This window comes from Rhopalosiphum maidis, chromosome 2, assembly GCF_003676215.2.
Source record: "Rhopalosiphum maidis isolate BTI-1 chromosome 2, ASM367621v3, whole genome shotgun sequence".
Lineage (NCBI taxonomy): Eukaryota > Metazoa > Arthropoda > Insecta > Hemiptera > Aphididae > Rhopalosiphum > Rhopalosiphum maidis.
Window position 1 is genome coordinate 89671594 of NC_040878.1, and position 26065 is coordinate 89697658.

At 26.6% G+C, this 26065-nt stretch overlaps 4 protein-coding genes across 5 annotated transcripts; 2 read left to right on the forward strand and 2 right to left on the reverse strand.

Moving 5' to 3' along the window:
- Window positions 1-1977: 1977 nt before the first annotated feature.
- Window positions 1978-6345, reverse strand: LOC113551705 (replication factor C subunit 1). The gene is made up of 12 exons (XM_026954108.1): window positions 5991-6345; window positions 5552-5827; window positions 4629-5132; window positions 4338-4563; window positions 4197-4265; window positions 3764-4131; window positions 3535-3702; window positions 3321-3472; window positions 3146-3263; window positions 2700-2845; window positions 2245-2629; window positions 1978-2170 (listed from the first exon to the last, which is right to left on the reverse strand). The coding sequence occupies exons 1-12, from the start codon at window positions 5997-5999 to the stop codon at window positions 2084-2086; spliced, it is 2508 nt and encodes an 835-aa protein (XP_026809909.1). The 5' UTR covers window positions 6000-6345; the 3' UTR covers window positions 1978-2083.
- Window positions 6346-6552: 207 nt separating this feature from the next.
- On the forward strand, window positions 6553-8306 carry LOC113554375. Its single transcript, XM_026958192.1, has 4 exons — window positions 6553-6758; window positions 7415-7575; window positions 7651-8057; window positions 8134-8306. Exons 1-4 carry the CDS (start codon window positions 6683-6685, stop codon window positions 8300-8302), a joined length of 813 nt encoding a protein of 270 aa, XP_026813993.1. The 5' UTR covers window positions 6553-6682; the 3' UTR covers window positions 8303-8306.
- Window positions 8307-9384: 1078 nt separating this feature from the next.
- LOC113555174 lies at window positions 9385-11161 on the forward strand. The gene is made up of 6 exons (XM_026959532.1): window positions 9385-9514; window positions 9927-10106; window positions 10173-10286; window positions 10499-10630; window positions 10753-10895; window positions 10964-11161. Exons 1-6 carry the CDS (start codon window positions 9419-9421, stop codon window positions 11130-11132), a joined length of 834 nt encoding a protein of 277 aa, XP_026815333.1. The 5' UTR covers window positions 9385-9418; the 3' UTR covers window positions 11133-11161.
- A 23-nt stretch (window positions 11162-11184) lies between these two features.
- Window positions 11185-23586, reverse strand: LOC113555173 (DNA polymerase epsilon catalytic subunit A). Of its 2 annotated transcripts, none has more exons than XM_026959531.1 (29): window positions 23429-23586; window positions 23205-23350; window positions 22901-23119; window positions 22592-22821; window positions 21968-22290; window positions 21666-21903; window positions 21114-21360; window positions 18043-18595; window positions 17539-17980; window positions 16947-17184; window positions 16678-16880; window positions 16474-16624; window positions 16003-16401; window positions 15615-15926; window positions 15012-15439; window positions 14754-14955; window positions 14508-14680; window positions 14278-14444; window positions 13871-14210; window positions 13629-13768; window positions 13266-13476; window positions 13069-13153; window positions 12782-12985; window positions 12577-12711; window positions 12259-12521; window positions 12054-12183; window positions 11780-11991; window positions 11564-11696; window positions 11185-11489 (listed from the first exon to the last, which is right to left on the reverse strand). In XM_026959531.1, exons 3-29 carry the CDS (start codon window positions 22919-22921, stop codon window positions 11328-11330), a joined length of 6342 nt encoding a protein of 2113 aa, XP_026815332.1. In that variant the 5' UTR covers window positions 22922-23119; window positions 23205-23350; window positions 23429-23586; the 3' UTR covers window positions 11185-11327. The 2 variants fall into 2 exon arrangements, with proteins under 2 accessions (XP_026815332.1, XP_026815331.1); XM_026959530.1 differs by having other exon boundaries at window positions 11328-11489; window positions 23218-23350; window positions 23429-23484.
- Between the last annotated feature and the right edge of the window lie 2479 nt (window positions 23587-26065).

Consider the following 26065-nt stretch of genomic DNA (forward strand, 5'->3'; position numbering starts at 1 on the left):
TTTTAAAAAGAATAGACTTATTACGACCCAATTTTAAAGCTAACGCGATCCTACAATATGCACCACAATGCGAGTTAGTTCCTCGTTAAGGCCGGTGTGCTGGCGGCTTCCCAGCTCGAAGTCGGCTTAGGGTGCTTCGCTAGCTGATATTGTTGGCTTACAAGCTTCTTATCCTTCAGGAAGTTCCCCGCCAGCCGTCCTCGTCACGGTGTTCATGGACAGATACTTCGAATTTAACACCACCAGACACAGTATTTTGGACAAGCTTATTTATATTGACTTCTTTAGTCTTAAATAAATATCACATATTCACATGGGTCTGCGGCGAAATGTCTGGTTCGGTATCATATCTAACCATTTTCCAGTATTTTTGCGAAATATGATGAGTATTCTATATAAGGAAACAACGCCAAGTACAATTCCAATAATGGTAAATAAAAAATACATGATGTTTGGTGTATCTGAATCCAAAAATGCTTGTATGAAGAAAACTAACTGAATAACCTGAAATGAATTGTTAAATAAACAATAATAAAAAACAATTTATTCTTTTATACATAGATGCCTACTAATATACCATACAGGATAGAGATTATAAATTTAAAAAGGGTGGGCAAATGGGTATCGCGCTTTGTTTGAATGCAATGATAGGTATCATGGTACACAAAAAACGATTCTAACAGGAGATAATTTGTCACTCTAGTCTAGGATAAGTAGGTTAATTAGTAGGATGTATTATATTATTACCTATATTTAAATTGTAACATATCGTTATTTTATGCGGTTCCGTAAAAAATTAAATTTCACACGCTCATAAATTTTTTTCTTTATAGACGCTTGAATTTTTTTTTACAGTTCTTTGAAGAAAACGTTATGGAGAACCTTGTATTGGATTTTTTAACCTTAGGTATAAATCACAAAAATATAAATTTTCAACTTCAAAATTCCTTGCAAATTTTCGAGATTTTGACATATTTTGTAAACATTTGAACTTTAAATGCTTATAAACAAAAATAGTGACCAACGATTTTTGATTTTTTTTTACTACAATAAGAACAATATATAATAAACCTGATCCCCAAAGTACCAACTAGATTCATTTTCCTTTTCAAAGAGAGTAAAAATCAAATCACTATTACTACTCCAAAAAGTTATGACATGGATTAATTTCAACCTATTCCTTATTATACCATACATTTTAAAAATATGAAAAATTAACTTGCCATAATATGGTTTAGTAGATAATAATATTGGCTAAAAAAATAATAACAATAATACATGATGTAAATATAATATTAATAATTCATTAACAAAACCTCAAATGTAACACATTTGTTACAAAGACATACTCAATGGTATGGTACATTCAACACTATATCAACTATATAGCAGAACCAGTTAATTTTTAAATTTTTTAATGCCTTCAAGCTTCAAAAATATACATTATTAATTTTTGGCTATACAAATATATATATATGGACATAAAATGGTACATAAAAAAATATACTTTATGTATTGTTTTAGGACTAAATTAAAAAAATTACTTTCCAGTTTCTAATATCATATTATTTTTAATTGCTATTCCTTCATATAGAAATTTGTTTACTCCCTTGTTAAGTTTATTTTCAAAACAATAAATATTGATGTTTTATATCATCTAATCAGTGGCGACCACCAACATAACCATTTTATTGGATAAACATTTCAAAGACATATTTTGTAAACTTGTTTCCGACCACGTGTCACATGGAAAATCATCCTCAAAGAATAAATATCATTGATATCAATATTAAAAATCAAATGAATACAGCAATATCATTCAACATCAGTACATCAAATACCACAATAATTGAAAAATAAGTTAAGAAATTATAACAATTATCCAACATTTCTAAAAATAATACTTAAATAATTGTACTAATGAATCTTATAAAAAAAAAATGTATTGAAGAACAAATTAAATATGATGCAGTTAAAAAAAAAAAATGTTATACAAAAATTATATTTTATTTCTCATAATCAACTGTTATTATTATAATGTTTAAGTAAATAGGAAACAATTTTTGCAATAATAAAAAATAAACTATTTCTTTTTTTTACCTCTACCACTATTCTTGGTTTTCTTATCAGGAGGAGGTGATGCTGCTTTTTTACTGGCTTTTTTCTTCACCTAGACACAATATAATTAAAATTATGTATATCATAAATAATAATTAATATATATTATATTGTGTATATACATACCATTATCAAGGCATCATTTGTAATATCTTCTTCATCTTCATCATCAGTAATATCATCAATTTCTTGTTCATCACCCAAACCTTCAACATTATCAATGGCTTTTTTATTCTTTTTCGTTATGTTGAATGTCGGTGCACTTTTGTTATACGCTCTAGTAAAGGCACTTTTCACTTTAGCTGGGATGTCAGACATGAGATCTTTATGTCCAGGCCATGAAGATAGTTCATTAAGAGATTCCACGTCATCTTTCACAAGATGATAATGGTTCATAAATTCTAAAGATTTATGAACACCGTCACTACCTTCGTCAATAAGAGGTTTGAGAATTTTATCTCGAAGAGTGTTTAAGTAATCAAGATTTATTGCTTCCTTACTGGCAGATAATCTAAATTATTTATTTAATAAGTTTAACAAATTTCTTAATAACAAATTTATAATTTATTATATACACATACCTTATTCTCGTATGAATTTGTAACTCTTGTAAAAGTCTGTTCATTTTATTTCCCTTAGAAAATTTCCCAAGCCAAGCAGGGAAGTTAATTTGTTTACTAACATGACCTCTAAGAAATTCTCCAGGGCAATAACTAGAAAATATAGCCTAAAATAAAATACAAATATTTAATAATTTAAATTAATTTTAAAAGAATTATCATAGTATAATTTTTTGTTTGTGTTTGATTATTATTTGACAATTTTGAAATAGAATTAGAAACAATTTTAATCAAAAAATTAAAAAATTGTCCATAGTTATATTATTTGTACATGAATAAAATTGTATTTTTAAATTTAACTTATAGTAGTTATTAATTTATTGTAACAGTAACAAATATCTACAGGAAATGAAAACCTAAACATTTTTCCTTATATAAAAAAAGTAAAAATATTAAAATGTAATTACTTGAGCAGGGAGTAAGCTCCAATTATTGGTAGATCTAATTTTTGCACTAACTATATCTCCTATTCGTATACTGTCAGCTGCTAATGAATAACGTTCAAATGTTTTCCATTTAGGACCCCTGAAAAAATTATAACCAATAACATATAGAAAAAAGATTATGTAAAAAGAAATTTACTCGACATCATGAGGAACGGCAGCTAAATAATTTTCTTGAACAAATAATGGAGATATGTTATAATCATAGAAGAAAAGGTCACATTTATCAGTAATATTCATTGATTTATGTTCTTCAGCAGAAAAAACTTTTCGCACAACATCCCATGGACCCTAAAACAAAATTATTACATAAAAAATATGAATAACTGAATTTAATATCAGTTATACATTACCATTTTAATATATTTTTTGTTAATGTTTAAATTATCTTTTCCTGCAGCCACAACTGATAAATGATTGAGTGTTAATCTTATATCATTATCTGTACTAGCAATAATTGAAGATAAAGTGTCTGGAGATATTTTCAATTTTTCTTTGTAACATATACTCATCATAGCTGCCTAAAATTATACATTATAAGCACTGATATACTTAGCTATTTAAGTGAAGAAGTATTTTTACTTTAATCTGTTCCAACTTCGGTTTATGAAATCGAAGATCGAAACAATAGTTAGACAATGTACGTATTTTTGGATGATTTCGATCATTGCACATACATATTACTGGGCATTTAGCATTTTTAATTAAAATTATTAATTCTTGTACACCACCACGATCTTCATTGCCTGCCATACCATCAACTTCATCCATTAATAATGCATGTTTTTTAGTCACAGATTTTCCACCCAAAAAAGGACTTAAAGAAGTTGAAGATAAAAGTTCAGATACGTGATTTTGTAATTGTTTCTTAGATCTTGTATCTGAAGCATTAAATTCTACAATATCAAAACCCAATTCTTTACAAACTAAATGTGCAGTTGTTGTTTTTCCTAAAATCAAAATATAAACAATATTATAGTGTCATGAAATTATAAATTTATTTACAAGTACTTACCGACACCAGGAGAACCAGAAAGTAGAGCAGCTTTAAAAAAAGCTCCATTATCATCTTTAGCCCAAGGACCTATAAAACATATTGATACATTTATATGTTATAAATTATAATTACAAATTTGATAATATTTTTCAACCTTACTTGGTCTAGTTAATTTTTTATTGACTCCTACTCCATGGTTTGAATACCAGGATTTTAACCAATTTACTAGTTTATTAACATTGCTTTTTTCCCCTGTTTGACCAATTATTTGTTTTAAAGTTAACGGTTTATATTTTTCTACCCAGAGTTTTGATTCAATATTGTCAGCAAGAACAGTGGATTTAATTGGCTGGGATGAAGATGATTCTGTTGCATATCCACTTTCCTAAATATTAATTAATATGATAAATTAAATAATGCAATATGTAAATAAATTATAATATTACTTACTTGGGTGTCAGGTGAATCTATAGAACTTATTTTAATTTTTTTGTTCTCTGGTGTTTTAGTAGGTGATATTTTTCTTTTAGAACCTGATTTACCGATAATTGTTTTTTCATCGTCAAAATTTAATTTTTTTTTTGGAGATTCTAATTTTAACTTGGTTGTTTTGTTTACGGGTCCCAATTTTAATGGTGACATTGATGGGCTTTTTGTTTTTTGAGGTATTATTGTTAATTGTACTGTTTGTTTTGGAGATGAAGTCAGATTTGAAATACATTTAGGTGATGATTTGGGAGTGACAACTATATTTTTCTTATGAATTGGTGAATTTGTGGGTGTTTTGAAAGTATTAGATTTATCTGGAGAGCTTATTGGTGTAATTTGATTTGATTTAACAGGAGATTTTTTAGGAGATGCAGTTACATCACTCGATTTTGAGTCATTGAGTTGTTTTTCAATATTGTCTAATTCACCCCATTCAAAATCAAAATCTTGTTCAAGCAGATCGACCTAAATAATAATAAATGCATTATTAAATTTATTTTTTCAAATTTAAGTAGTACTTATAAACAAACAAAAATAAAAAACAATATTTTATTTAACAATATTTCAATTTTTTGAAAATAATTAAATAAAAAAATATATCTTTTAATATTTTTTTATCAAAACATTAAAGTAAATTAAAACGTGAAATATTTGTAATTCTTGTCTCTGTGAATCTTATTAGAAAAACAGAATTATGTTATCTCCATTATTTCAAGAAATATCACAATATATAGTATAAAATTAATTAACCGTTGATAAATTATATTTATAAATATAAACATATTTTATTTAAAAACATAATATATTAAAAATTAATTATACAGGTAAAGATTACCCATTACCGTGGTTGCGCATTTTTAAAAAGGCTTATACAAATAAAATACGTACTTGTTTTTTTTTTTTTGTTTAACCACATTGATGGTACTTTGTTTTACTGGTTCTGAACCAAAAATATCTGCTGGGTTAATGAGTTTTCGTTTTTCAGGTAATTTTTGTTTTGTTTTATCTATTGGTGTAGGAGGTACTACATCATCATCATCGTCACTCAATAGAACATGCTTTTTTTTCGATGATTTTGGTTTCTGACTTGGCGAAATTGTTTTATTTAAGTCTTCCTTTTTATTGACCATGCCAATTTTTACAAGATATGATCTTATATCCTATAAAATTAATTTTATTTTCAAGTATTTTGTTGATAAACAATGAAAACAATATTTCAATTTTAAATGGTGAAAACATTGGAAAACACATAGTTAATATAAGTACATGTGTGTTAAGCAAAATATTAAAATTGTGTACAACTGATGATATGACTATACTTACTTTAGACATGTTGTCTAAGACAAACACTACGAGCACGGAATATTATAATGTTACGAGTAAAATCACGACTATCTAAAATCTATATGGAGATTCTGAGGATAATTAAAACTAATAGGAATTGGGACGGTTCGTAGAATGAGTTTTGAACTAAACAAAACCGTGTGAGAAACATAAAACGTTAACAATTTAACCGCCAAAACACCATTATTATAATTTAATATATATTATTATTATAAATATTGAAAATTTTAAGTATCAAACTCGAAATTATCAACCGGTAATCACTATTATTATTATTATTATTATTAATTATATAACCATAGAATAGTAAAACGAAAATAAATATTGATGTCCACAGAAATGAATGAAACCACAGAATAGATATTAGATACTAGCTCGTGGTCTATAAACAATTCAACGTTTGGAACAAGTATTTTGTGGAACAAAAGTCGATTAAAACAAATTGGAGCGAAATAAATGCTCCGATAAGATTAAATAAAAGTTGTGATACCACGTGATACTATGGTTCATGATATTATTGTATCGAAAGATAATAGTTTTCAAAAACGAATAGCTGTTAGTGCTGTTACTAGTATTACTTATTAGTTTATTACTTAGATATTACCACTAAGCATTAAAAACTGAAAAACTTTAACTAACAGTACCTATTTTTTTTCTCTATAATATCATTAATGATGTTAAAATGTTGTTATCGGATAGATCTTCCCAAACCAAAGCAAATGAAACTTCAAGCTACCATCAGCAAAGGTTAGATTATAGTCATTAATGTCTATAAAAAAAAGATGTTATAAATAGTCTTGTTAATTTTGCCCGTCAGCTACATTAGTTATTACTTAATTAGTAAAACCTTAACTTTGTGCCACTTATAATACAAATATTGTACGATATATATTTTTAAATTTTTTTATATTTTGTACCTATTTAATAAATTAACTGTAATCCACTGTTAAAGCCTTGTAAGGTCATCAGCTGGAAATCACTAGAAACTGAAATATATTGTTGTTTATTTTCAGTTTTTATGCAATTTTAAATGTGTTTGATGTATATTTGACATATTTCAATAAACCCATATAAAAGGACAGACCAAAATAAACACTGCCTCACTACACCATGTTCATGGTGTTTGATAAACTAAAATCCTATACTTAAGATCTATTGCACTCAAAGTGATCTCCTTACAGTGTAGTTTGTTAAATTCCATGACTTAATTTCAATTATTAATTTTTTACTAAATATAATATTAAAAAAATAGAATATTAATAATATAATAAATAGCAAATTGATGTTATGTAATAGATTGATGGGCAAAATATTATTTTGATATTATAATTTATAGTAATATGTCTATAGATTTTTGATATTTTAATTGTTGAATTTTTTTTAAATGGCATTTTATTTTTCAGAGAAATTAGATAACTTACATAATATGTGTAAAAATATTATCACAAATCAAGCTATAAACGATTTAAAAAAACTATTTGATGAAGGAGCTCTGATTTCAAGAATGTGCTGTAAAGTAAAAAATAAATTTCGTGGAGAGAAACTTTTTAGACGCCTTAAACAAGTAGTTATCAGTTTTCCAGAAACACTAGCTAGGTATAAATTTAATTATTACTCAATATATTTTCTAATATTTTAGATCACTATTTATATAAAAAAAATCCATCAACTAAACATCTCTGAGGTTATATTAATTTTACTGTCAACATTTGACAATGGTATGCCAACAAAACAAGCTTGTCAATGGGTTGGTACTCGTATAATAGCAGTACTAAGTCTGATCAATCAATTACAGCAATTCAGTGAAGGTACAGCTCAACTGATAGTGAAGGTGTTCCAAAATGGCCAATGTTGGTTAGAAATGAACCTTGCACTTGCTATGGTTAGCAGAGTGTGGATACTTACCAAATCGTTGCACAAATCATTTTCACGATCCTATGAACATTTTAGACCTCTAGTGAATCAATTTAAAATGTCTGAAATCAAATGGCTATCAAATTTTGAATTACCTGAATGTTTAAATAATATATTAGAAAATAGTCAGAGGTAAATATACATAAATATTAAATACTTTTTTACTTAAGTGAGAATAAAACTTTAGTAATAATTTATTTAATTTTAGCGATTCAATTGTGGAACTTGTAGAAAGCCCCGGGTCTGTTATGAGTCGTAAACCAGAACCAGAAGACCCAATTATAAAAAAAAGAAAAAGACCTGGAAAACGAAGTAGAATGTTACAAGAGAAACATAAAAATAAAATAAAAGTTGTTAAAAAACAAAAAATTAAATAATTATAATTTATAACCTTAATTTTTTTTTTACATTTGCTCATTGTATTTTATTCATGTTAAGTCTTTTTTAAATGAATTACATTTTTTTCAAAAATATGAATTACTTTTTAATTATTATAGCTATTATTTAAGTATTTCATAATTTATTCACTGTGTTTTTCAAAAAAAAAAAAAAAAATGGTTATAAACGGAATAAACAAATTTAAAATTTATGTAAATTTTCATAATTTTAGTAACTAGCCATAAACACATCTCAGACCCCTATGTAGAACTACGTTAATATATTTGGCGAGACTATGGTATACAAAACAAATTGGATTATTTTATTATGATTTTAAAATGTTTTAACTGTATACCTAGTTTGGTTATTGTAACTTCCTTCTAGTTATTATGATTTTATTTATTTATAAGTAAAAATAAAAACATAATAAACTATTAATAATTAAACTCAATCAAATCCAAATTTATGTAACAGGTGGTCATGTTGTAGTTTGAAAATCAGTTTTTCAGTGAAATTAGTGAAAGCACAGATTAAATACAAGTACTCTTATTTAACTTATGGTTAAAGGGTTAATTTTCATTCATATTTCACATTATGTATAAATGTATAATATAGATATCAATTTCATATGCAAATCAGAAAACATGAAAGTTTCAAATATCCTACGATGCGGTGTAATATTTTTAAATTAATTAGTAATATTTTTATAAACTATAAAGAAGAATAACACATTTTAACAATAAAGTATCAACTAAACCAAGTCGATCAACATTTCTTTCTAAAAAAATTGTATTTACTAGCCATAACTATTAATTCTGAATGAGTACACTGAAATTCGACTAATGATAATGACTAGCCAAAATGAGGTCATTATTCATTGCCGATGCTTCCACTCCAGTTTTTAGTAAAGACAAATCCAATAAGACATGTGGAAAAATGAAAAACCGTAACTTACAACAGATGGACATGGTTGTCATGGATACACAAGTTTAGTTACCTATCTGAACAAATAGATAAATCAAAAAATATTACCTAGGGAACAAAAATTGTTTGTTTTTTTATTTGCTCACACCTTGAGTAATCACTAATCAGAAATTATAAAATACAAATTAAACATGATTTGCTCAATGAAAGTTAAGAAAAATAATAATTATTTGACATCTTATAGTGCGGCTCATAAATTGATACCTAACGTACCGTTCGAGAGCAATGTAAGAGCGACTGAATTGTAAATTTTTTAATACCTATTGCAATATCTTAGCATTTTGATGTATTGAAATTGAATTATTGTGAAGCTTATTTTAATAGTAATTTGTTTTGGTAACTGTAACTGTACAATTAATATGTGAAATTTATATTTATATTTTAATGAGCAGTGGCGACTTACAAAACTTGTATGTATCCATAGAACAATAACATTTTTTCAACCTATCTATCCCTGAAATACATATAAATACATTTTTTTTAACTTAAATAGTTAAAAATAAAATATACAAAGCATTTGTTAACCAATTTTTTGTTTTGGACAATTCATCCAAAACGTCTCTGTCGTGCCACCACTGTTACTTAACGACAGTACCTATATTTTAAAAGGGTCAACAAATCATTTTTTTTTTTACTTAGGTATCGTCACTGGACCCAGGAATTGAATCGAAACCCAATATTCCGGAATTAAAACAATGGAATTATGACACCTCAACAAATGTTCATCATGGTTTTAAAATTAATGCAATGGACCCTATTCAGAAATCTATAAAATTAAATGTTAACCAAACACTGTACATGATGCCTCAGTTCGAAAAAGTACAAGACATAATAATTCATTAATTATTTTCAACGTTTCAAAATAAACTACAATTTTTATTGCAGTATTTGTCAAATCCTCCAAAACTGATGTACATACCACCAACTGAATACAATGATAAATATATACAACCAAAATTGATATCAAATATCAAACAATTACCAGCAACAATGATTTGTGTAAGATACATAATTAAATGATACATTAAGAAATTAATACCGAGCTGCATAAACATTAAAATAACATATTCGTTAAACATTTAATAAATCCAAAAGTCATCTAACAATCACTTAAACATGATTAGTTTTTCAAATTTTAGTAATCCATTTAATGAATCTCAATTTTTTTTTATGTAACCTGGCATTGGAATTGAGTTATTATTGATAAATAGGGTCAAACAACACCGGTTGCTCAAAAACTTCTTGACACAATGGAAACACTAAAAGTTAGTGATGCAGGAGCAATTAGAAAAGTAGACCCATATGTTAGTACTCAGAAATTAGATTACATTGAAATAAATCCAGTAAGTACCAAATCATAGTGTATATTTTATTAACAGTTAAAATTAATAGAATAGTAAGAAATAATATTATAATATAATATATATTGATTTACATTTATAAATTTAATAAAATAAAATATTAGGATACAGCAAAACAATTAAATTCTAAACATTCAAAATTAAAACACATTAAACCAGCATACGAGCCATTTTATGACGAACCAATATTCAATCGGCATAATACTATACGTTTACTCCCTAACACTTTAAAACACGTTCCACACAAGTAAATAAAATTTGCAAATTATTATTGAAATTAAATTTATTATATAAATTGTGTTTTATTTGTTTTAGCGCTCTCATATCTGAGATGAGAGCATCATATAAAATACCATTTCATACATCAACATTAGTGAATACTGTTGAAATGCCAATATCCATTTCAAGGAATTTAACTTTGTCACAATTATTGTCTGTACCTGGGATGTATACAAGTGAATACTCAAAAATTGGTGGAAATTAATAATATAAAAATTATACAATAGTAAAAAATTAAATAATTAAAAAAATATAATTTTACAATACTTGTCTTTTTCAGTACCTAATAAAAATAATGATGTTTTTGTAATCAAAAAAATAAAAATTAATCAAATTAAGTTCATACATTAAAATCCTATGCAAAAAGCACAAGTTAATTTACTGTGAACAATTCTATGTTTTAATCCAAATATTGTTTTAATATTTGTTGTAGTAGAGTCATGTCATAGTAATCAGCAATAGCTTTAAATGTCTTCAGATATGACATCATATCATTTCTGGGTATTACTGTTGTGTAATTACCAGCACATGAGCAATAAGCATTGAGATTTTCCATTTTAATCTGTAAAACAATAGTTTTGTTAAAATAATTCACTGAAATAATTAAAAACAAATATATATTTATTATATACATACTGCTGAACATTTTGTACATTGCAGATCTTGTAGGGTATAGGCCATTACTTTTCTACCAAGAGCATCGATCAAAAAATGTTCAATTAGCATATTATCATAACAACTATTGCAATTAGGACATAGCCATGTTTTTCTAAAAATATAATTTATGTACTCATATTTTTTTTTATTAATTGATTTAATATTATTGGTATCAATTCTAAACAGTTAACATACTTTCCATCAACTACACTTCGATGAGAATCTTTACACAAATCTATGTCTCGGCAATGGTTACAACTTTTACAGATTACTTCAGGTAATGTCCAAGAAAGACACGGATCTGTCCAATCAGCTTCATCACTAAAATTACCAACACCAATTAAGCGTAAAAGATTTTTTCTTAATTTCATGATATCATCTTCAATTCCAAAATCCAGTGAAAGTACCTGAAATATATTTGTTACGCAAATTAAATTGAATTAAATACTTCTGGAAGAAAACAACTCACTTTACAAACAGTCTTCACAAATTGCAGAGCTGGATTTAAATGTTTTCCTTTATTTTGTAAGAATGGTGAAAGGGTTTCTTGGAGTTCTACATCTAACACTGGATATTTTTTATAAATTTTTTGTGTTATTCTATTTAAAATATTATTTTATAATTATTGTCAAATTACATAAAGTAGAATAATTTAATAAAAGCATTTTATTTACGAGAATAATCTTGTTGTAAGTTCATCTGAAATTACAGTTTTTGCATATTCTGCTACACCTTCACATGACGCAACACCTAACATGTTACTTTGGGTAATTTGTGATAATGATTCTGATATACGTTTCAATGTTACAGAATCAATTGATCGCATATGTTTATAAATTGCACTCATGTAAACAGCAATTGTTTCTTCAAAATGTTTGCGAGCATGACAAACATTGGGTAAAAACTCAGATATATTCCAATTCATTTCGATTCCCACCTAAAAATGTATAATAGATTACATGAATTATTATTTTTTTTTAATTCAAAATTACTTCTTCAATGTCAGGTCCAGGTGCTTTGTGTTCTTTGAGAAGATGTTCAACGTCTTCATTTGACATATCAATGATATCACCCATTGCTTCTTTTAATTTATCAGAAAACTTGGCTTTTACTCCAGAATAATTCCACTGTTTAAAATGTTAAAGAAATTATAAGGTGTTAAACAATAATAACAATGGTTAAACAAATTAACTTTACCAAATCTAGCCACATCAAATATTCCCAACATGGTCCTAATGATATTTGTAAGCTGTGAAACAATTCTTTGTTGGTTATGTTTTGTACAACATAGCGCACATAAAAAATTGCATCTTCGAGTGATTTTTTTTTTGTACAAATGACTATTTTATTGAAGTTGGCAAATATAATAGTAGAACCAAGTCTTTTAAATTCTGCAATTAACTATAGAAAAAAATGGTAAATATTAGTATTAGTCATATTATTTAACCGAAAAAAAAAAATTTTTAAAATAATATAGTACATACTTGCATAAACAGTTTTCTCATCAAACTGTAAAGTGTTTTGCGTAAAGCAGGATCATATAATAATGCATTTGGTGATCTTAACCACCTAAAGAATAATTTAAAAAAAATGATAACTCATTACTAAATAGTATACAAACTCAGCTATTTGTTTAATAAGTAATATAGTAGTTTGACATATTTAATTATATTTATATTACCTATAAAAATGTACCATTTGAAAATCAGCAAATCGATTTTTGTGCAACACAACATCACGAAACCAAACATTTACCATGGACCGTAAAACTCGAAATGCAGCTGAACACAATGCTATTTCATCGTAAGTTGGTGTTACATATGTTCCACCATCCATTATTTCTTCAAGAGAAGCTTGAGGTATTTGATCAAATGCAACACCAGCACTTGTGCCTAAATTATATATTGATAGAAAATGTTTAATTACATAAATATAATTTAAAAAAGGCATTTAATGCTTTCAAATAAATAAATCATCATTAATGTATCTGTGACTCCTTTATAAAACGAAAATATGAACAATTTGTTGATTATATATTATATACCTTCAAAATCATGAATATGATGTGACTGTAACAATGTTGTGACAGGTAAGGCATCAATTTCAAGTTCTATACAATACGAAGTATAACAGCCTTCATTATTGACCAGCATACTTGAACTTTCTTCAGAGTCCATTAACATTCTATATAAAAAACAATATTAATAGGTAAGAAACATAGGCAATAAGAAAATTCCAACTATGCTTTATCACATTAGGTTATTCATACAAACAGGATTTATTTACCTATTGTCATCTGTTTCTCGACCACCTAAATCAGGTTTATCGGTTTCTGAAATCCATAATACAAAATTGTGTTTCATCAAGTGTCTAGCAAAGAAAATATCTGACGCAAATAATGTTACATCCGCTGGTAAATTTCCAAGAGGTATTTGTAAGTATCTGCATTGTTCTAACATAATATTTATGTTTTCTGGACTATTTAAATAGTGGTTAACAATCAAGCTACACCCTAAACGTTGCCATTCCATTTGAGCATACATAGAAGCAGTAGAGTCTTGTACATGGAGAGTTACCACTGGGAATTCAGTCATTATTGGAATATTGGACAGCAATACTTGACTGTCTAAATTTGAATAAAAATTAATGATTTAAAAATAACACATTTTATTGGTTTTTTTTTTTTTTATTACCTATTGGGGACTGAACTACCAGCATCGTAGGTCCTCGTTTTTCATCTCTATACGATTGAAGAGTTCTCTGTATTTGTCTGTAAACTTGCCTTTCTTCTGTTTCTATTCTAACTTCAAAAGTTACATCAGATGGAGGAATACTCGATTCGCTGTGTCCACGAGAAATTCTTAAAACAGAAAATTAAAGAAACAAATTAAATTTAAAATAAATTTAAATCGATTATTATTACTTGTTAGTACGTTCTTTGCTATACAAAGTGTTTAAATTTGCCATCCGATTTGTACGAACAGTATCTGTGACCCAAACAAATGCTTTTTTATTAGGTGTTAAAAACAGTGCATACATGGCACGTAAACCCGTCGGTGCTTTATTGCAATACAAAAATATATCTTTTATTGAACTCTAAATAATAAAATAAATGTATTAATCAATTAATATATTAACTTGATTTAATGAAGAAAAAAATTATACAAACGTTGGATAAATATTTATGAGACACTTGTTTCATTTGTTCTAATGAAAAATTTCCAAGATCCGGCAATGCGGCCATTTTTTTTGCTGCTTCCAAAGTTACAGAACACATACATCCAAGGTTTAATAAAGCTCTTAATTCTGGTGTAACTTTAGTTTCATAAATTCCTTCAACTCCAGGTTTGGATAGATTACACATAAAATTACTAAACAAATATTTAGTTGAAAATAATTTTAAGTCCAGAATATAAAATTTACTTACTCTTTGGTTTCACCAAAATCTTTTTCCAAAACCGTGTACTGGTATAAGTTTAAAACTGGTCTGGCCCTAGGCAATATCATATTCACTTTAATACATCCAATATATTTTTCACTGTCATCAATCTCAGGTTGCCTCTGATTCACATAAAAGAATCTAGGTATATTCATTCGAATATTATGTAACTCATCTCCAATCATGGCCCAAAGTTTTAGAACACCAGGTTCGCCAGATTGACACACCTGTATAATTTGCCAGGGTTGACTTAGTAATGTTTGCTGTGCTCGTCTTAAAAATCCTCCTAGTGTACCAGCTTGTCCTTTAGGTACATGAATTTGATCATCTCGCAAACGTTTACCATGTTTACCAATAATTTTAGCTCTCATTTCAAGTTGCCAATTCCATTTTTTCTTTTGATACACGATCCAATTCTAAAAACATTATATTTAACTATAAAGTAGTGAAGATTACATGAATATTTTAAATATTTTCTATTGTTATAATTTGTAATCTAGTTAAACAAATAAAATGCTTAAATAATACTGTTTTTAAATTAATTATACCTAGAAAAAATAAGCAATATTTTATTTTAAAATGTATATGAACCTGAATATCACTAGCTGGAGGTGGAGGTCCTAAAGCTTCCTTCCAGTTTCTAGCATCAATCGGCGAAGGATCACGTTTACGTTTTTTGGTTACCATTGGTCTTGGTCTAATGTCTACATGATTATTATCTTTGTTTTCTCCAAAATCTTCTATATCTTGAAGTGAGTGTTGTTCAGTTAAATTTTCTTGCACATGCATTGGTGCTGCTTGAAACATGGTTGTTATTTTTCTTTGCTTTAATGGATCAGCTTTCATCAACATTTTTTTATGTAACCAATCAGGATGTTTAACTCTTGGAACTGGATTAGCAATCTAAAACAAATTTGAGAGTAGTATTGGTTACTTAAAGATTTATTTTTAATTTATAAAGCAATAAAATATCACTTACTCCCTGTAAAGTTGCTGGAATAGTAATGATTTTCTGAATTGTGCCACTTAAACGTTCTATATAGTAATCCCAATCAAGAACATCCCGAATGTCAATATCATCAATTGAATGGTCACCAAGCCATCTTCTTAAATAATGTCTCTTCACACTTAACTCAGATTGAAATATAGCTAATGGTATAGCTCTTTGTGTAACTGGAGTACCTTCTGGTTTTTTGGATATTATAAAACGACAAGCAAGTCCTTTGTCTTTCACCATTTGATCGCCTAAAAATTCAGCTAAACGTTTAGCTGTAGATATAGAAGTCGATTTTTGAGCTCCATAATCTTCAAGTTTACGGCTCATAGAACGATTTTCTGATATCAGTTCGAACAATTCAGAATCTGGCATGTTTTTACCCTATATGTAATAAAATATTTTTTAATTTTTTTATTCAATAACAATTTTAAAGTTAAATTATTTTATACTCACTTTGGAGTATAAAACATCCAGCCAATAATCAGCAACAGTTGCCACACTTTCATAACATTTTTCTAATGTATCACCTTTTAAGAAGGCTTCAAATACTGATGACTGAAAAATCTTAATAATTTGAAGTTCTCCCCTTCTTTTAACTTCAAATCTATCAAAATTAAAAAGCTCATTTAAAAAATTTAAAAATTTAGTCTTACATACCCTTTCAATTCTGCTAGTGATTTATCTAAATTGAATACAGCATAACGCTTTTTTAGTTTTTTTCCTTCTTCTTTAGAAGCTGGTAGGACCATTGCTAAATAAGGACCATCGACTTCAAAAAAAATAGAATTTTCACTTCTTTGTTCATAAACTAGATTTTTTGAATCAACTAAATCATGATAGATATGATTGGTGAAATGATCCTAAAAAAAGTTGTGTTTATTATTTATTAATTAAGTAAATATAATTATAAGATAACTTCCACTAACTTTGACCATTGAGTTTAAAACTGCATTTGGAAAAGATATAGTAAATTTAGGTTTTTTCGCATGTGTTGATTCAATATTATAATTTTCAGGAAATGTTGATGGAAGTATACACCATATACCATCAGTATCTAATTCTAGAGGACGACCAATTTTCTCAATTATTTCACGAGCTTTTGTAATTATAGCAGCACCAGTACAACACACTATTCCAGCCATTTCCATGCTATGCCAACGTGCACTATTAATGAAACAATACAAATAATTATTTTAACAAATTTATTTAACTCTGTAGCTTAAGATCAAATTGAATAGAAAACCCATCTCAGGGGTATCCCCAAAATTTGATTATAGAGAAAGAAAAACATTTTTTCTAATTTATAAATTTATATTTTAATACATATTAAAGTATAATTAATAAAAATATGTCAATATTTTTGACAAGAACATAAATTGTAAAAGAACTCTTTAAAAAATAACGTTTTTAAATGTTTAAAATGCATACATTATTATGAAAAACTACTTAAAATAAATAGTAAAATAAAAATAATATGTTATATTAATGAGTTATTTTAAATAAACCATAAATAATTACCCTTTTCTCATGACATAACCATAAAATGAATTAAGGATACACTTGTGAGCTAACTGTAATGAATCATATAATATTTCACGGTTTTTAGCTGATTTGATTTCAACAGGATCACCAATTGCTATTGCTTCAGATATTTGTTTTTTAGCAACTTTGCACAGCCCTTTATACTCATAACGTCTATCCCTGAATGCTCGTACTGTATCAACGTAAAAAGAATTTTCTTTTTGACAAATAGTTGTAGAACGTTCTTCAATTTTGGTTACATGAGTTTTTTTATAGACTTTGCGACAATATTCAGTCAAACGTTTCTTTTCCCAAGTGGCTCTTTCGTCTCGCCTCAGTTGGTGAAATGCTCTAGGAGGGTCATTAGGAAATTGACCAGGGAACTTTTCAGTTTCTAATTGCTGTTGGATACGTTGAAACTCGGTTCTTGATGCAGGCACTAATTATAAAATAAGAAAATATTATGATCATTAAATAGTTTAACAATAAATTATAACATACTAAGTTCTCCTCTCCATTGCCAAGTCATAGTTCTTTGGCACTTAGCACCTGGAATATTAAAATCGCAGGCAGCACAAACTTCTTCATTAACCATAGCCGAAGGCTGTAATCGATTTGTAAGTATAATATTAGGATACATAGCACCAACATCTAAATGATATATTAATGGTTTCAATAATGGATAAGGATCTGCTTTTAGGGCTTCCAACTTCTTAACAATATCTTCTAATATTTCATTTAAATTTGTTACACTATCCATAGGCACTTTTTCTTCTTCTTCAATTGCAAATCTAATTATTTCAGGTGATTTCTCAATGAGCATATCAAAAGCTGATGTATCTAATCTAAATCTACAAGGTATGTCAGCTCGAAATACACCAGATTCTAATGCTTCCACATGGCCACCAACATAAGTCTCTTGATCTAACACATGACCATCATCACTAAGTTTATTTAGTTCTTGTTCTTGTTTATTTGGAAAGATAATATTCGCATGAAATGCTTCTACCATCAAAAGACTTTCACATAATGTTCCAGAACCTTTTCTTAAAACCTAAAATTAATAAATCTTGCATAAATACTCATTCTAAAAGTAAAATTATTATTCCTAGTTTTTTTATTATGTAATATATTAATTGAATTAAATATTTATTCAATAATTTATTGAATTTACCAATAATAATAAATAATGTATATTTTAAGGACTAATGTTAGTTTAAATCTGATAATATTTAAATAAATAAATAAAAGACTAATTATTACTTATTAGTTCTACTTCTGGGAGTTTTTTATATAAATTTAAAAAAACTGTCTGTTGTAATAACTTCTATAAAAGCTATAATTTAAAAGTGTAAGATTAAAACTAAATCTTGTTATATAAGCATTAATTTACTAATTTAAGACTAATACGCTTGTGTTGGAATAATCAACATTGTTTAAGTTATAACTAAAAATACAATCTTAATGAAAAATTAATTAGTTTAAAGAGTGTTAAAATATATGACAATGCAATAAGTCATTCTTGTTTGCTGAATTTTGGTCCATTATTTAGAGGAAGTGGGGGAATGAAAAAATGAATAATATCAAAATATATCAAACAAATGGTATGTACAATGTACATAGTTATATTATTTATGTGTATGAACATACTTTTATGTTTTTTATTTAAAACTTTAATTTATTTATAATAATATTTTAATAACATTTCAACAGATATGCCAAATAAGATGGCCATTACCTATGATGGATAATATAAATTGTACTAGTATAACAATATGTTAAAATGTACATTGAAATAAAATATACTTAGATAATAATTACGATAAAATATATCAAAATTTAGCCATAAAAGTGTCTATTATTTAGAGTGACTCATATTTAGAGATTTTTCTATAAATAAGTAGTGAAAATATACCCATCATAAAAACATAATGGATAATTTGCTAAAACTCAACTTTTACAACAGAAGACATGTGACATTTTGACATGTCATTAATATTATTTTATTTACCTTGAGAAGTTGTAATTGGGTAATAGGAAAATGTAATAACAACTATCAATATTTAATATGTCAATCTAAAATTTAATTAATTTTCTATCAATAATTATTAATAATTTTAACCCTTGTTCAATCATCACCTTAATGTTACTTGATGCATTTAATTATTTATAATAATTAGATCTTTACTTAAAACTCCTACATAACTTTAGAATGGGGACAAAATTATTATATAAAAGACCAACAACAGTTGACACCTATCAGTTCACCACCTTTCTGCAAACCATTTATACACTAATTTAAACATTCATTCAAGGTAAGTAATTTTTTTTAATTTTAAGCCATAGTATTATAAGGATGGTACTTTAGTTTGATATTTAAAAATTGTATTTGATTGTTACTTAGATTTTACAACTTTTTTTTTATACTATTTAGAATAAAATGAAGATCACAGTGTACTTAAGTGTACTCCTCTTGACAATAGTTATCAAAACTGTAATAGTCAATTCTACCTTACAACTACCACCACAACAATATTGTGGTTCTAAATTGGCAGACATAATGCAAATTGTATGTAATAAAAAGTACAAGGGACCAACAAATGGAAAAAAACGAAATGAGATTGGTGAGTCCATAATATGCATTTAAACTAACCTATAAGAATAATAAGTAATTAAATTCAAAATAAAGTCATTTTTCGTAATTCAAATTTGAAGTATTTATGAGTTGTTGTACAAAACGTACAAATTTTTAAAAATTTTAATAAAATAAAATATATCAATATAAATTTAAACATAATATAATTGTGAAAAAAATAATTAAATTCTAGCATATTTTAGCTTTTTAAATATAAATTTAAATACAAATATTATGTAAAATATTATTATTAACTTTTTTTTATGCACTTCAATATATTTTTTAATGTCACTTTGCTATTTGCTATTATACAAAATATTTATAATAATATTATTTATAATATTTCAAAAAGTATTGATTATTCAGTATTATTATGAATTGTATTCTAATTATATTATCAAACCAAATGATAAATGATACCTTAAACAATGTCTTATAACTTAAAATGAAAAAACTAAATTTTATTTAAAAATTATTTTTTTTTAAATTATTTTCTCAGTGAAAGGTTTTAACAATTATTTACTTTTAGTTCATTGAGAAGATTATAAAATATTTTAAGATGATTTTGTTCTAATAGAATTGTAACAGAGAAAAAAATGTATATATTAAGTACAATATTCAAAATCTGATTATTAAAATAATAATAACTTCAATATTTTATTAATAGATTCAGATGCATGGGATTACAAAGACCTAGAAGACTATAATGAAATTGACTACCCATACCAATCAAGGCAAGAAGCAATGGTATTTATGCCCACACGTATAGTACGCTCTTCTAAAAGAACTATCATTGATGAATGCTGTCGCAGACCCTGTTTAGTAGCTGAACTAAAATCTTATTGTGCTAAATAAGATTAATAGATTTAAATGTTTTAAGATGTTTAATAAAGTTTAAATATTATTATATAAATGTAATATTTATTAAAATCCATACCTCATCAGGCTCCATTGGGATGATTGTGCATAAAGCAAATATGAAAGGATGAACATATTTCATATATAAATAATAAGTAGCAACAGCATCTGACACTGAATAATTAGAAAGTACTTGAGGTTCATCTGTTGCTAGTCGACACATATCTTCTGGATCAAGCTCAACTGGGTCATAACGTAATTTGGCTTTAGCAACAGCTTTTAAATTTTGTGATCCTACTGGAAGATAAGAATCTCGTTTTACCCAACTGAAAAATTAAAATAGTCAATATTATAACATAAAACCTTAACAAATTATTGATAAACTCCTACAAAGATACTCTTAAATATCTTAATATTGAATTCAAACACCATAGTTTTAACTTGAAGTAAAAAAAATTGGATGTTTTATTCAAATAATTTCATATATTTTATTTCTACATGTATTACAATTTTAAATTTTAGACCTCGTTTAGACGTTATCCATGTTAAAAAATAATTTTTACAAAATAATAGAAAACAAATATATAGTTTACCTATATTTAATTAAACATTAACTTAATTTGTTTCCTACCATAAACAATCCATATGCATAGCTGGGCGACAACTATATACTCCAGCTGGATTTTTAGAAAATCCTATTTCTTGAGACATATTTAAATCGTGAACTGCTGCTCGTGTTTCTACAAATGGCCAATCAAAAAAGTCACCATTGTATGTAACAATTATATGAGGGCGGATTTCCATTATGTGCTCAAAAAAGCGATTGATCAAAGCAGCTTCGTCAGGTTCATTAAAAACAGTAAATAAACCTAAAATTTATATATGTATTAGAAATCATAATAACAGTATTTAACAATGAAGCCAATGAATTACCTTCAAATTCTGGTGTTGGTGTGTACTCAAAATCAACAACATCTGCAGATATAATTTCCCGATTATTAATTAAATATCCTTGACCATCAATCATATATGAAATCATCATAATTTGATCAGTATTTGCATCAGGAAATTTAAGTGGAAGTTTTGTGGTTTCAATATCAAATGCTAAGACAATCATATCAGGACGGTCTATAATATCATCACGGTGAGTAAATATAGCTTGGTTATAGGGTCCACGGCATTGAACTGTATACCATAATCCAGTAAATATCTTTAGATCTGTAGATACTCGGACATGATATACAACATCATACTCTCTAGAAAAATACTAAATATTTTATTATATTTTCAAATAAAACCAAGTTTTTCTTATAACAATTAAAAAATATTAAAAATTAGACAGTAAAAAAATATTCTAAAATCAATTGATTATAATTGAAATAAATACATTTTTAATTTAAAATATTACAATTTTTATATGATAAAATTATATAATCAGTAATTAATAAGTGAAGTATAAAAAGAATTTAAAATTTTGCTGAGTAAAATACTAAATTCTTAATAATATATCAATCATATTTATTATGCATATAAATATAAAATAATTTAATGTATAACCTGATATCAATTATATTTTCCATGTGATCAACTTGCTTCTTTGATGTGGCTACTTCAGATAAATTAGCTAAAGATTCTGTTAACATTTCTGTGTAATAGGAATTATTTTTTAGTGCCATTCGATTTTTACGTACTGCTGGCATTATAGCTTGGCGCATTTTATTCATTTCAGTAACTGTTGCAAATGAAATTTTTATATATCTTTGTTGTAAACCAATAAGATGGTTTGGCTAAAAACATAATATTAGAAACGATTAATAAAGATAAAATGGCTATGAATTATAATATATACATTCATCCAATAATTACCAAGTCTAGGTCTTCTTTCATTACAGTGTCAATACTTGTAAAACTACCAGCAAACTTTTTACTTATATAAGCAACAACTTCTTGAACATATTCTTTTTTAGCTAAAAGATAGAAATAAGGTTGAAATGGTTGCGTGACTCTAAATCGAGATCCATCATCTTGTATAAAATAATAATCAACAGCAGCTACCAAACGTTTATCTTCATCAACAATTTCCGTCTACAAAAAATATTATTAATATTATTAATATTATTAATTTACCATCAGTAACAACTTATATCAAAAAATATAATGCTTTTAATACAAATATTATTTACGCTATGCATGTTGATGAGATAACCAGTATGTTCTTGGTAATCTTTAACACGAACAAAACCATATTTATTGTCAATTAAATCATTTTCTATAGATTGCTTCAACCGAACGTCATTGGAATCTTCTTTAAATTGACTTGATAAAAAAATATAAAATTAAAATTAAATGCATATTAATATATTATTATACATAACTTATAAGTTATGTACATACTTAAAATATAACTTCTCTAAGGGTTTAACAAAACGACCTGTATTTGCAGGAGCCATAGTCGCATGCTACAATTTAAACGATACAAGCCCTGTCAAGATTAGGTACACAATATTGAAATATAAATTACTGAATCAAGTAAAAAATATTGAAAATTGAAATAAAGAATACATTTATTTTAGACATTATATATACTTTTATTATTATGATAATACATTAAACAAATTGGCGGGAATTATTATCATAGATGAAACATCATTCGATGTTTTATTGATAACATTTTGATACTGGGCGGGAAAAAGATAAAATATGAAACATAAAAATAATATTTAATTCTTTTATATTTTCATTAATTTTGTTTGTATGAATAAAGTTTCTCGTGTCAAAAATTTAATTGGCTGTATAATAAAAAACTATGGCTCACGTTTTTTTCAATATTTCTTAGACATGTTTTTTATTTAAAATTTGTATATCGTTTGATTATTAACGTTTAATATCCATCGCTAACAAGTAAACAGAAATGTTGATTTTTATATATTTATATAAACTAGTGCCTAGTTATTAACTGATTTGGATTAATACTACTTAATTTTAAGTTATTGGTTAAAGTGATTGTTTAGAAAATCATATTTATTTGAGCCTCCTTTGTTTCTGAAATATGTTCACCATCTTCATAGTTTTGAATGATTCCAACAGCACTATTAGTACTTTTAATAAATTAATCTACTTGTAATAATTTAATTATATGATTTTAAAATTGATAAATAAATAAGACAATTTCTTGAGAATATCGCACATAATTGCCAAATCTAATGTATAAACCGATATTCTTAAATCGAGTTTTATTAGCATAATATAAATAGTTATATAGAACTACAAATGTTTTCTAAATTTCTTGAACTATTCTTTAGCTGTTGATCACTCATCAAAATCTAGTAGGTACTCTATTAACTCTCAACAATATTATATCTATTACCTAGACACCTAGTTAATAAGCACTTATATTTTTTAGTTTATTTTGATTTTTTGGCAATCTGGTGTATAAATATAAAGCATAAATATTACCTGCCTATAGACTATACTTTTACATTCTTTAAAATTGTTAGTAGCAGTTATATTTTGTATTGAAACATTGGCAGTTGTAGCTATATTTGATGGTTCATACAATGTCAACTATATAAATATCAAAGGATTCAAAAGATATTTACTTTTAAAACGTTAGGCTACTCCGTTTTTTTACCTAGAATAGAACACTGGCACTATCACTCACAATAAATAACACCAATTCTGTTGAAGAAATGTCTTATCAAAGTCACATTTATGAAAGCATACCTACTCGGATAGTCGGATAGACTAGACGTTTATCAACAATAATCAAAGCTACCTAATTGATTATCAAGCTCAACGTGATAAAACAATTTAAATACAGGTTTGTCATTAAATATTACAGATTATATGATGACATAATATAATTAGCGCGAAAAAAAGCTTCCTTCCACATTTTGATATACCTCACTTAATTATTTATTTATTAGTTTATCAGTTGGTGATTGACGAGGAGGGTTATCTGGAATAAAAAGGAAGGTCGTGTTTTTTATTAAAGGGTTAATATTGATGATTAATTTAGAACAAAAAAAATGTCTAATAAAGTTTTACAAGATCATTAGCATTTATAGTTTGTAAATCTCTGTATAATGGCGTAAATATTTAATAATATATTATGTTAATAAAATATCACGAGACCCCATAATATGGAGCGATATATTTTGGAAGCTTGGATGGATGTTAGATGGTTTAGTAAGTTTAGTTGGACAACAAATTTATAAGTACACCATATATACGTATATTACCAAACTGGGTTAATAACAGGCTACAACCTAATGTGAAGTACTGAGATTTAATTTGAAATTTAGAAGAAAATAAATAATATTGTAATGCAGTCTAGAGTTAGCTATTTTTTCCCTTGATATGAACTATGAAAATGAAATTTCTAGGAAATTGGTTTGTCTAGGGTTATTCCAAAATAATTGGTTATGTTTTGTATAAGACTTTTATGGCTCGGAAATCAAATGCACTGGTAGTTGGTACAATAACATAAAACACATTTTAAGAAATTGGTAATTTCTCAAATAGGTATTAGATACTGAAAATACCAGATACCAGTAATTAACTCATATCGTTTTTTACCAATGTACCAAAAATATCGATAGCCCTAAGTTATCCAAATGTATAACTATAATTTTTAGGTTTTTGATGAATTTAAATGTGTATTTGAATATTATTTAGGCCCAGGTCAAGGATAGATCCGGGGGGAGCTATAGTCGCTAGGGACCCCCCCACAGATATATTATTTCTCTCTATTAAAATCTAAATTTATTTTTTCATATTGTCGCTTTATATATCAAATAATTAATAATATATTTATTACATTGATTACCTTTACCTACTGTTGTGAAAAAATGTTTAAATTATGAATAAAGTACCCATATTGTATTATAATTGTATTTGTGTTTTAAAAAAAGTGTTGGATCCCACCTAGATCTTTGCTCTGGATCCGTGCCTGGTCCAGGTTAAGATAAAAGCAGTGTACGTTACACTGTTGCAGTAGTAGAGTTTGTAGAAATACAAAACCATTTACCA

Excerpts from the sequence above, each read along its gene's own strand:
- LOC113551705 (XM_026954108.1), bottom strand. Across the intron at positions 3,703-3,763 it reads CGAAGTTGGAACAGATTAAA|GCAGCTATGATGAGTATATG; the intron begins GTAAAAATACTT and ends GTATAATTTTAG. Across the intron at positions 3,264-3,320 it reads GCCGTTCCTCATGATGTCGA|GGGTCCTAAATGGAAAACAT; the intron begins GTAAATTTCTTT and ends TAATTTTTTCAG.
- LOC113554375 (XM_026958192.1), top strand. The coding sequence starts at position 6,683 with ATGATGTTAAAATGTTGTTATCGGATAGATCTTCCCAAACCAAAGCAA. Across the intron at positions 6,759-7,414 it reads TCAAGCTACCATCAGCAAAG|AGAAATTAGATAACTTACAT; the intron begins GTTAGATTATAG and ends TTTATTTTTCAG. Across the intron at positions 8,058-8,133 it reads ATATTAGAAAATAGTCAGAG|CGATTCAATTGTGGAACTTG; the intron begins GTAAATATACAT and ends ATTTAATTTTAG.
- LOC113555174 (XM_026959532.1), top strand. The coding sequence starts at position 9,419 with ATGATTTGCTCAATGAAAGTTAAGAAAAATAATAATTATTTGACATCT. Across the intron at positions 10,287-10,498 it reads TACCAGCAACAATGATTTGT|GGTCAAACAACACCGGTTGC; the intron begins GTAAGATACATA and ends ATTGATAAATAG. Across the intron at positions 10,631-10,752 it reads ATTACATTGAAATAAATCCA|GATACAGCAAAACAATTAAA; the intron begins GTAAGTACCAAA and ends ATAAAATATTAG.
- LOC113555173 (XM_026959530.1), bottom strand. The coding sequence starts at position 23,484 with ATGGCTCCTGCAAATACAGGTCGTTTTGTTAAACCCTTAGAGAAGTTA. Across the intron at positions 14,211-14,277 it reads GGTAGTTCAGTCCCCAATAG|ACAGTCAAGTATTGCTGTCC; the intron begins GTAATAAAAAAA and ends ATTCAAATTTAG. Across the intron at positions 13,769-13,870 it reads CGAGAAACAGATGACAATAG|AATGTTAATGGACTCTGAAG; the intron begins GTAAATAAATCC and ends TTTTTTATATAG.